The sequence below is a fragment of the Arvicola amphibius genome, chromosome 3 (assembly GCF_903992535.2).
Source record: "Arvicola amphibius chromosome 3, mArvAmp1.2, whole genome shotgun sequence".
Classification (NCBI taxonomy): domain Eukaryota; kingdom Metazoa; phylum Chordata; class Mammalia; order Rodentia; family Cricetidae; genus Arvicola; species Arvicola amphibius.
In genome coordinates, this window is record NC_052049.1 from 57850899 (window position 1) to 57862684 (window position 11786).

The following is an 11786-nucleotide window of genomic DNA, read 5'->3' on the forward strand; positions in this document are numbered from 1 at the left end:
TTCTGTCATAGTAATGAAACTTCCAGTGTTTGTAGTATAGAGTTTATTGGTACTCAAAATTATTTCATAAGTAGAGAAATATTTCTTGGAAGATTCTCTAACACTGATTCTTGAAGATTAAAAACTAAAAAGAAACATTTGATGAAGAACATTGTAAGTGTCCAAAACAAAAAATATAGGTATTTGAAAGTAAAATAGGACTGAAATATGCATGTTTATGGTAATAAAAATAGCTACTGGTAAGATTAAGAAAACAGAAAGACTTTGTAATATATTCTAAATTTAGAATTTTTGTTTTTATTTTTCAATTTTTTTTCTGACTTGTGAAGTAAAATCTTCACTCAACTTCAAACCAAAGATGCATTTAAAATTGGATTTAAGGAAAGGCTAAAAGATGTATATGTCTCCAGTGATACCATAAATCCAAGCTCGCATTACCTACCATGTCCACATAAATTTGTCTTGCTATTGAGACACATGATAAGACACCATCATAGGTAAAGCTCAGCAGGGCTTCGGGGGAGGGAGTAATACTCAAGTAGACCCAGAAAGATAGGAAAGAACTTATAACACATTCATATGAAGAAGACCCTAATCTAGGAAAATGCCTTCTAATGACAGTATGATAGTCACGAGATTGCTTTTTTTGCATTTCTTTAAAATATATTTATTTTTGTTATTTTAAATTAAGTATATATGTAAGTATGTTTGTCTCTGAACATGTGCAGGTGGGAATGGGTGCTCAGGAGCACCCCCCAGCAACACCTCTGCTGGAGCTGGAACTGTCGGAGACTGTGAGCTACCTGATGTGGTGCTGGGAACTAAGCTCGGGTCCTCTGCTGAGCCATCTTTCCACCTCCTATTTCCATTTCTTAGTGTGTATATTCATGTACCCTTGTGTAGACTATGGCATGCTTGGGGAAGATAGATAACAACGTTTAGTCTGCTCTCCAATGTGCATTCTGAGAATTGAGCTTGCGTCATTAGCCTTAGCAGGAGGCACCCTCGTCCACTGAACCATTTCACCAGCACCCCATCTTTTCCAACAATATCTACACTTTCAGTTTTGCATCACCCACAAATGACTTTTATCATCAACCCATTTTCCTTTATAGTGCCTTTTTAAAAAATGGAGTAAGTTTAAAGAGAAATATAAATGATGTTGGAATACTGGCAAAATCACAGGTCTGGTAAGCCATTTGTATTGTTAAATATGTAATTAGTTCAAATTTTAAAAATACCCGTCCATGGGCTAAAACTCATATCCTTTAAGTGCCACTTCAGTCAAAATCTGGGAAATGGCGGTCACCTGGTCATTTCAAAGATGGGGAATTCAAACTTTGCTATATTGTAGGGCAAGCTGGGAACACAGCCAGGACGGGAGCCCAGATAACTACTCTTGAGGGCTGGATGTTGTCTCTGTCTCTGGCTCTGTTTCTGTTTCTCTCCCTCCCTACTTCCTCACCATTCTCTCTCTGTCTCTCTATCTCTCCATCTCTCTGTCTGTCTGTCTGTCTGTCTCTGTCTCTGTCTCTGTCTCTCTCTCTGTGTGTGTGTAGGCATGTGTGTAGATGGAAGGAAAGACTGTTTTTCATTGCCACGTAGGCAATATTTTAAGGTAAGAAAGAAACTTATCCCTAGGAGTTCTGAGGCTATTATTATCAACTGTCTCAAATTATTATAAGAGGTAATGTGTATCAAGTATCTAGGAAAAGTCTTTATCCAGTATTGACACAAAATAAGTGGTATGTAACACCATGATAGAGGGCTAAAGGTACTTTGTGTGTGTGTGTGGATGTGTGTGTGTGCACAGAGAGAAAGAGACCAGCAACAGATATTATTACAAACACAAATGCAAAGATAGCAGAAAGCATTCATATAACTATCTGAACACCTTGCACAGGGAACATATCATTTGATGCATTTTGAAAGTATATCACTCATGTCAAAATACATAAATTTGATAAACGTTATTAGTGAAAGATTAAGACAGAAAACAAAACTTGACTATTTTTCCAAATACGAGTAATAAATTAAATACAAGCACAGTGATTCTGGAATGTTGGAAAAAATACCTTGACTACAGGCTTATCAGATAAACACAAAGAAGCTGCAAACACCTTCAGTTTGCACACTCAAACAATGTATTTTGATAAAGGCATTTGCATTAAATGAAAAACATATTTGATAGTTAGAAAATAAAGTAATACTTATTTCAATTGCATTACAAATTACAACTATACAAGGTTGTATATGCATACAAAAATCTAGAAAAAATGTAACTAAGAGAGAGATTGTGAAAATTTTGTCTATTACATTTAATAATCAGATAATGATGAAATTTCTTAAATTGAGGGCAGATCACATATTTAGGAATCTGAGTTAACTAGACCAAAAAATTTCAAGGGCATTTCATTGCCAAAAACTATTAGCTTATTGTTAAACCAAGTCTTTGAGATATGTCTATTTCCCATAAGGGTTTGAAAGTATTTAGAATGAAAATAATTTCAGTTCTGTGGTTAAACAGCAATTGTTGAGTCCATTCCAATCAGATAGCCACTAAAGTAGTCATGTTACCCTCTGACTATTGAGTGTTTATCTTCTCTCTCTACGTTTACAGCAATATGAGAACTGGAGACCCAACCAGCCAGACAGCTTCTTTTCTGCGGGAGAAGACTGTGTTGTGATCATTTGGCATGAGAATGGCCAGTGGAATGATGTTCCCTGCAATTATCACCTCACCTACACCTGCAAGAAGGGAACAGGTAAGGACTGTGGCTGCTGGGCGCCGCTAAATCTGCATCTCAACTGGCAGATGTCAGGGACGAAGGATTTCACCCTTGCAGGTGCAAGTTAGACATGTTCTTTCTTGTTGCCCAAGGATGTCTTGCTGTCTCGATAGAATTAAAATGTTTGTTTTCAGTACTATTCGCACTTGAGATTTCAGGTGCTTAAGATAAAAAGGTGACATTTATACAGGAAACCTGCCTAGTAGGATCTGTAAGAAAGAAATGGCTGGCCTAGAGAGCCTGCAGACATTTTTATTCTGGTAAAGAAAATATTGACGATATTGCCAGGAAAACTGTTGAGTATGTCATGGAGGAGTCAATTTTGTTTTTATAAGAGGATCTTGTACACATAGCTCATGTTCAAACTTTTCATGGGTTGAGGATGCAGAACTGAGAAACTTCCCAGAGAGGGCTGCAGGCTCAAATTCACTACACTCTTTAACCAAAATGTTCATGGTTTTAGCTAACTGCTTGGTCTTTATGGGCATTTGAGTTTTTAAGTGTTCCTTTAGAGGTTTATTTCCTATTTATAATCCATGGAACAAGACTACTAACCCTATGCTTGTAACTGAGTACCTTCAACCCTCAATAAACATTAAAGATATTTGTAAGGGAAATTTCAGGATGAGAATTGCTTAGTTAATGCTAAGCTGGGAAAACCAAACTACCAAGAAAGCTGAACTTTAACTTTATTTTGTATTTGTCATTGGTGAATATGTTTGAATATCTGTAACACAGAGTATAATCTTATAGTCGCCTTCTTGAAGCAAATGGAAGAGTTTCAACACTGATTGTAATAGTGATCTTAACGTGCAAACATCTGCTTCCTAAAAGACCCAGCTAAAGAATGAGTGAGAACTACCAATGCAAAATGTAAAACTCATTTGATTTCTTTGATTTAAAAGTACAGAAAACACACACACATGCACATGAACATGCACATGCTTGAACACACACAACACAAAGGATAAACATGCTAGGCAAGACTTTAACACCTATAACAAACTGTGATAGGAGAAAAAGCACATTAAGATTCACACAGTTCTATTCTCAGCGGAAACTCAGAGCTTCTGTCATTGACTACTCTGCCATTCTCTCATCCAAGGTAGAACTTACCCACAATGCATTACGTCCATAAGAAGCTTTCCTGCCTGTGCATTTCCTCAGCACGTCTGCATGGAACTGGTAAAAATAGCAAATTGAGTATTTGCTGTTTTCCTTTTTCCAGGATAACGAGTCTTTAATAAACTGTTTGTCTTTATCTAAATGTCATGTTTGTCTTCTGTGACCTCTAAATGGTCCCAGCATCATGTTTTTTATTTGTGGTCTCAACATGCTATCTTGGAAGCTACTTTGTCCTCTTGCCATTTCACAACAGCAAGACTGTTGACATCTTGAGCAGGGTATTTCTTTATGATGACAGACTGTGGAGTGCATCAAGAATATTTAGCATCCTCCTGGCCCCTGTGCGCTGCCGCCAGTACTACTCTTGCCTCCTCCTCGCTGTGTCAGCCCAAAGGTTGTACACAAGACCATATTCTCTGGGGTGGTTACAGTTTAGAGCGAAAGGAAAATTTGCTCCAGGTTGAGAATTTCTAGAGCCAAGAAAGATTCATGTGCATAATACAAATACGTTTAAAATTTCTCAATGGGGAATGAGTTTTGAAAGATGCTAACTTTACTTCACTAAAGAACAGAATCTTTTTTCACAGTTCCAGAAGAGTTTTGTAATGTCAGTGTTTACAAGTTTTGTAAAAAGGTAATCTCTTAGATATTTCATATACTTTTAAACCTATCTACTCAAGTAGTTCTTCTAATTATTAACTGCAGGTAAGAAAACATACCTAATAAAGAGAAAAGTGATGTTTTTAAAAGAGCATCTTTCCATGATGCTGTCCATACATCTTTGGACCATCTTGTTGGTATTTCCTCATCAAAATTCCTGCCAGGGATAATGTCTTGGTTCTCTTGCTTTTTTTCAGTAATATTCCAGAACAACAGATTATTTGTTTCCAATTTTTGAAATTTCTATAAGGAGGATCATATTTATATAGTCTATTCCTTACTTTTTTACTATTCTGTCTTGTTGAGATTTGTGCACGTGGGTGTATGTAGTTACATATTCTCTGCTTCTGCTGTGTAAGTGGTTCATTATAAACAATTGTATTTTATTTATTACTTCTCTTGCCAGTGAACATCTGCATTGTAGTCGGTGTTTTTACTGTTATAAGTAATGTTTCTATGAATATTCCTAAACTTGCTTTTGGTAGACTTTCATGAGTTTCTGTAGGACACACTTCCAGGACTGAAGATGCTGACTCATAAGATCTATGTACCATCAGATTTACTAGCAAACGTCAAATTGCAATTGGATTTGCAAATCCCAAACTTGTAGCAATTCACAGTCCCACCAGCCATGTGTGAGAGGCCCCTGTCTCATCACCACCTTCTCCAACATTTGATATTTTTGGATTTGGGAAAATTTGGGCCTGTTTGGTGGGTATGAAAAGTTATCATTTGTGATTTAATTTACCCTTTCTTGGTAATTTGCTGAATATATTTTTATATATTTATTAATTATTTGTAGATTCTCTTTAGTTAATTTTTTATTCAGGCATTTTCCTTATTTTTAAAAATTGGTTCTCTTTTTCTATTTTGATCTGTAGGGGTTCTGATTGCATTCTTATTTTTAATCTCTTGATATTTACATAGTTTATAAATATCTTTTCCTAGTTTATAGATGTTCTTTTCTCTCATAATATGGTTTTTTTTGATGAAGATAGCTCATAATTTTTAATGTCTTTGTTATTTCAACTTTCCTGTGCTTTAGAAAGTCTTTATGAACTCTAAAATCATAAAGATAATTGGTATTTGCTGAATGTCTTACAACTTTGCATTTGTGTCTGCGTGTTGAAGCTACCTAGATCTGACTTTCCATGTGTTCCGGGAGGTACGGAAGCAAATATATTTTACCATATGAATACCGGATCCCTCATGTTTGAAGACTGCCTTCCTTCCTACTCTGCCATGTTGTTTCTGTCACTTATCAAGCCTATTTGTTTGGATCTAATTCCAGCCTACTTTCTTAACCCTGCCACTACCATATTCAATTGGATTATTTTAGCTTTTTATTAATCTTTACATATAAATAGCTTTGAAGAAATCATGTAACTTTTCCTAAAAATTAAAAAAAAATCAGGTTTCAAATTTGTTAACTGAGTACAGAATCACATACAATCAATTATCTAGATGACTGTTTTTATCTTCTGTATCACTGTAATCTCATTCTACCGGATCTGTGCCATTATCTGGGACCAATTATAGCTTTTAATATTATAATAAATACACTGTGCAGGTGCAAGTTGGATAAAGCAGAAGTAAATTAGGAGAACTAAATATTAAAATTAAACCTGAATTTGTCATTAAAAAACAATGTGCTCATTAATTGCCTTTTTATATGCATACAAATTTAATAATTATAAAATTTTACTATATTAAGATTTGAAGTATAAACACCCAATTTCTCATAATCATTTTCCCACCAAAGTGTCATGTTATTTCATAAGGCATCACAATGGCACATGTCTAAAGTGGGGTCAAAAATCCTATTTAAGAAGAATTATACATGTTATACTTCTATTATTGATAGATAGCAAAATATAATAGTTTTAATAGTTTAAAAATAGTTAAAATAGAGGCTGGAAAGATGACTTAGCAGTTAAGAGCACAAGCTGTTCTTCCAAAGGACCATGGTTCAATTCACAGCACCCACATGGCAGCTCAGAACTCTTCTAACTCCAGTTCCAGGGGATACAACACCCTCACACAGACAAAGATACAGGCAAAGCACTGATACACATAAAATAAATGAATAAATAAATATATCTTTAAATAGTAGTTAAGATAGTGGACTCATGAAAACTGAATGAATCAAACTGAATGAATACAAATTCAGTTGAGGTGATTTTCTCATCTTCTTGGAGTTTCATATAGTGAGATGTCTAACATCTACTTCTTATCATCTCTTCTTATTGTTTAGTCTGTTAGTAGCTAAAGTTTTCCATTGTGAATTAAAATACAATAGTGTATTTTAAGCTTTACTCTCACTTCCTTTCATAAGACTTTAACTATGTATGTTAAGCTAATTAAGAAACTGAGGCCCGAGGGGCTGGGGATGCAGCTTAAAGAGAGTGCTTGTTTAATGTGCAAGAAGCTTAAGTTCAGTCCACAGCTGCAGAGACCATGCGCAGTAACATTTGTTTGTATATCAATGTGTGGCGAGAAGAAGCAGAATGATCAGGGATTCAGTGTTATCCTTAATGACAGTAAATTCAGGGTCAGCCTGGTCTACATAACATTCTGTCTCAGACAACAAACAACAGACAGACAGACAGGCAAATCCAAGACAAGAACACTGTTCACTAGTCCCTAGTTCAGTAGAGATGAGGTGGGACCAGATAACATTTTTATTTATACTTAGAAGTACATTTCTATATTTCAAATTATTGGTGTTAAAGATTATACTTCTTTCAGGGAAGGATATTAGCTGTTGCAAATGCATAATCACCTCAACTCAAGATTATTGGTAAAAAATGTGAGATAATAAGAAAAAGAGTATCAGTAGGCTCCCTACTGCTGTCAGACGTCTGCTTTTTAATTAGGAGGTATTTTAGAAAAGTGACTTTGTAAATGGATAGATAAATGTATAGTCACTTAATGATACTACATTTTAATAAAAATATAACTCAAAACGACTTGATCTAAGATAGAAATCTACATTCAGAGTCTCAACCTAAATATTTAATGTTGCTTCAAATTTTAAATTCTGTATAAATGCCTTTGCACAAATGTGTATGACTGAGGTTCAGAAGTGTTGCAGTTAGGAAATACATAAGCGCAATTGATTCTGATTCTTATACTAATATAGATGGATAGATAGATAGATAGATTTCTTGGAAGTAACACAATTTGCTTTCTTTTCTTAGTTGCTTGCGGCCAGCCCCCTGTTGTAGAAAATGCCAAGACCTTTGGAAAAATGAAACCACGTTATGAAATCAACTCCTTGGTTAGATACCACTGCAAAGATGGTTTCATTCAGCGTCATCTTCCAACTATCCGGTGTCTAGGAAATGGGAGATGGGCTATGCCTAAAATAACCTGCATGAACCGTAAGTGGTCCTTTAGAAAGAATGGACAACCGTGCTTTAGCAGATTCTAGATGCCCACATTTTACAGCTGTGGTACTGGTAGTTTAGGGTATGGAGCAAGTAATACTGTTGTGTTTTCTTTGTTTGTTTTCTTCCATGTAGCATCTGCATACCAAAGGACTTATTCTAAGAAATTCTTTAAAAATTCCTCATCAGCAAAGGACAATTCCATAAATGCATCAAAGCATGAGCATCGCTGGAGCCGGAGGTGGCAGGAATCTAGGCGCTGATCCTTAAAATGGCGAACATGTGCTTCCTCACTTCAGCCAAAGTCCCGACTTTCCGTGCCTTTCCTAGCACCTCAAGAAGTATTAGCAGTTGGTTTGGATTTGGGGACTGCCGTCTGGTCATTTGGGGTTGCTGTGCTCTTAAAGTATTTTCAATGAAACGTGGAATTAAAAGAAAAAAAAGCAAATAAAATGATAGCAAATGAGCGAAGAAAGTAGCCATTCCAGCCTAATTTCTTTAGTGTTCTCTCTTCCGCTAGTGAAGACCACTTCCTGTATGCCAGCCTACTGTACTATTTAAAAAAGAAATGCGACTTCAACCCCAATGGCCATGTAAATAAGATGATTTAATGTTGATTTTAATCCTGTATATAAAATAAAACATCACACTGAATTCAGGCATATTTAATGATGATTATGGAGCTTTCTAGGTCTTTCATCATTGGTTTGGCTGCTTTGCTATAGTTTGTTTAGGCTGGGAATGGTTTTGTCTGCCCTTTGACTGTCAGCAAGTTTGAGGATGGCTTTCCTGGACCACCAGCAAACAGATTCTTGCAGGTCTCCGACACCCATATCAGCAATGGGAGCCATGCTTGCCGGAGCTAATGCCCGGCAGATAAGAGACCGGCGAAACTCAGAGCTCCGCGGTGTGACTCTGTTTTGCTATGTTCCTTTTTCTTCATTTATAAGAAGGGCTCGAATGGAGGACTTTTCTATGACCTGGAATATTTTTAGGGGTCAAAGTGCTAATTATTAACTCAACCAGGTTTTCTTTATAATGGCTTTCTTAACACTAACGCTGATCAAGGCATTTGGAATGGATGTAGAGACCAAGGGTTTATACCTTGTTGTGGAGGGTGGGGGGGTTCTTAAATCAACAACAGTCGTGCAAAACAAAAACCTCCATTTTGTACATATAACCATTTTAATCCTTTATACAATTTTGAATGTTCATGTATGAATGCTGCAGCTGTGAAGCACACGTAAATAAATGAAGTAAGCCATACGGATTTAATTTATTGGATGTTATTTTCCCCAAGACCTGAAAGCAGTATAGTATGCTAGTAATGTTTCAGTGTTAGCTTTTATACTTTCTCCACAGTTCGAAACCTTATAATATAGGTGCCATGTTCCTGATTCAATAATGTGACAAATAGATTGCTTCAAGTGTTTATTACGGAGAATGGAAAAGCATTTAGCATCCAGGAAGTGGTGTTTGCCCATTCCAAGCAAGAGTGGGAGTGTAGAAATAGTGTGGGCATTCCTTCCAGTGAAGTGGAGCGTTATGTGTTGGAGATTTTGCTTCTCTCTTCCCACCCCATGTCCCCCTTGCATTTGAATAGTGGTCACTGAAGATGACACTGAATCATGACCCAATTATTTTAAGGTTCAAAGATAAAAGCCCTAGAGGAAAGAAGGCATTTAAGCCTTTTTCATTTTTTCACAAAGTTAATTTAGAAACTTTAAGAAAAATTACAAACAAAATGTGAACAGAAACAAAACTTTAAAATTACATAATGTATACAAGCATTGAACCATCATAGCGTGTCCCATAAATATGGACAAATTTTATGTTTTACACATGAGATCAAAGTAAATTTTTAAAAATGAAAAGAATAGAAAAAGAGCAGACTTGGGTGGCCCTATGCTGATTGTTTCTTATGAAGCCGCCTTTGGCTTAGAAGGAATAACTGTGCTCATGAGCATCCATGCTGTCTGAGGCAAGATCCTGGGTCTCTGCAGTCAGTGTAGCCCATCCTATGTGTCCCAGAGCACAAAAATCACTGTGTTGACTTATCAGAACTCTTTTCTTTTTTATTACAATGCACATAATCCTTCCCTGTATTTATAACATGTATAGTGTAAAATGTGAATGACTTCTTTGTGAATGGAAACCTTTGTAACTTTTTATATCTGCTTTTGTTTCACCAAAGAAACCTAAAAATCCTTCTTTTACTATTTTGTGACTTGTCTGTTTATTTCCAACCTTAGACCCTAATACACACCAAACTTTTCATTTGTAAATGAAATGAATTAATTTTTATGTTTAGTAGAGAGAGGGCTCAACACACCCGCAGCCACTAAGCTAGAGAGGATAGCAGTGTCCTTCCTTATGTCCCCACTATGCATGGGCCTCTGATATGGAAGAGACTGATTAGAAATTGACAGCTCAGGTTAGAGACTACTGTCTTGTGAACCAGACAAGTGTTCACAAGGATCATCTCACAACAGGCCGATGATGACCACCATTACATTTGGAAGGAGAACTGGGCATTGAGAGATGAAGTTCTTTGTCCAAAGTTCATAGTGTGGAGTGAAAGCAGATAATCTACAGAACCTGTGTAATACATTCAAGAGAAACTTAAAATGTTATGTACATGATTATTTTATATCTAGAAGCTTAATTTAGAGACTAAATGACCATATCCAGTTACCAGATGATGGCTTCATACATTCAGCTATCCGTAATGAGTCCTTCAAGTTTTATTCCTTTGCTCCTTGTTAAACACTTGCTGTATTCCAGGCATAGTAATAGGCTCTGAAGACTCAACTGAGAATAAGTTTGACATTTGTGCCCATATAAAAGTTTTTATATTGGTTACAGTCCATAGGCCCATTTACTCAGTACCTTTTTTTGGTAATATGGAAAATAATCAAATATACTCACATTTAAAGACAATATCATACAACAAAAGTTGGTCAAATTATTTTAAGATCTTTCTCCTGGGATAACAAAACTACATGTGAAATTAGATTTGCATAGTACAGAAGAGATTCTCAAACCAGGCCTGATGCCAGTCCCAGGATTTAGGAGGCTTACAAAGGAGGATTGACATGAGTCGGAGGCCAGCCTTTTTGCAGAATGGATCCTGTCTGAAAATAACATGAATGAAACAAACGAAAGGAAAACGAAATCTGTTTTTCTTTTTGAGTGTGTTACATAGAGTATACTCTGCCGTTCCTTTAACACAACTTCTTATGTTTACAATGGCTTATTTATTGAGTGAACGAGGTACTAATAACTAAATTAGTGAGATCCTAACATTTGGGACCTGGTAATAAAACCGAGGTCATCAAGCTCAGTGGATGCTCACCCTCTGAGCGATCTCACTGGATCAAACTCAAGAAGTTTGGAAGTAAATACGCCAAAAGAAAATGGATTGCAAAAGCTTCAGAGCTCGTTTAATGCATGTGCTGTTAAGAGCCACTTCCCAAAAGAAAAATCTATGAAAGAGAATGTTCCAGAGAAAGACAAACAGTGTTACCAAGCAGTGGACGACTCAGTAATGGCTAGGTTTAGTGTGTTTCTCTTTAATTCTGTCTAGTATTAGAAAGGCAGAGATACTGTTTTTGAAGCAATGGCTCCACACTGTGGAGTTAGCCTTGAAATTTAGGTACCATTCTTTCTTCCATGTTGCGACTCATATTTGCTAAACAAACCAGGATGATTCGCTCAATTTATTCTTCTCTAAAACAAGCTTAAACAGAAAGTTTGTAAAGGACCGTGAATGAGTCATTTGAAACTGTGTAAACTTTATCCATTATTACTCATTCCAGTATGT

General features: G+C 36.2%; 1 protein-coding gene across 4 annotated transcripts in view; it reads left to right on the forward strand.

The window, feature by feature from the left end:
• The window catches only part of Vcan (versican), an 86649-nt gene extending 78192 nt beyond the window's left edge, over positions 1 to 8457 (forward strand). For all 4 annotated transcript variants that reach the window (XM_038323245.1, XM_038323247.1, XM_038323246.1 and 1 more), the window contains 3 exons: positions 2621 to 2765; positions 7775 to 7957; positions 8099 to 8457. In XM_038323245.1, coding sequence (XP_038179173.1) covers positions 2621 to 2765; positions 7775 to 7957; positions 8099 to 8226 — 456 coding nt within the window. In that variant the 3' untranslated portion in view covers positions 8227 to 8457. The remainder of the gene's footprint in view (positions 1 to 2620; positions 2766 to 7774; positions 7958 to 8098) is intronic.
• Positions 8458 to 11786: the final 3329 nt, after the last annotated feature.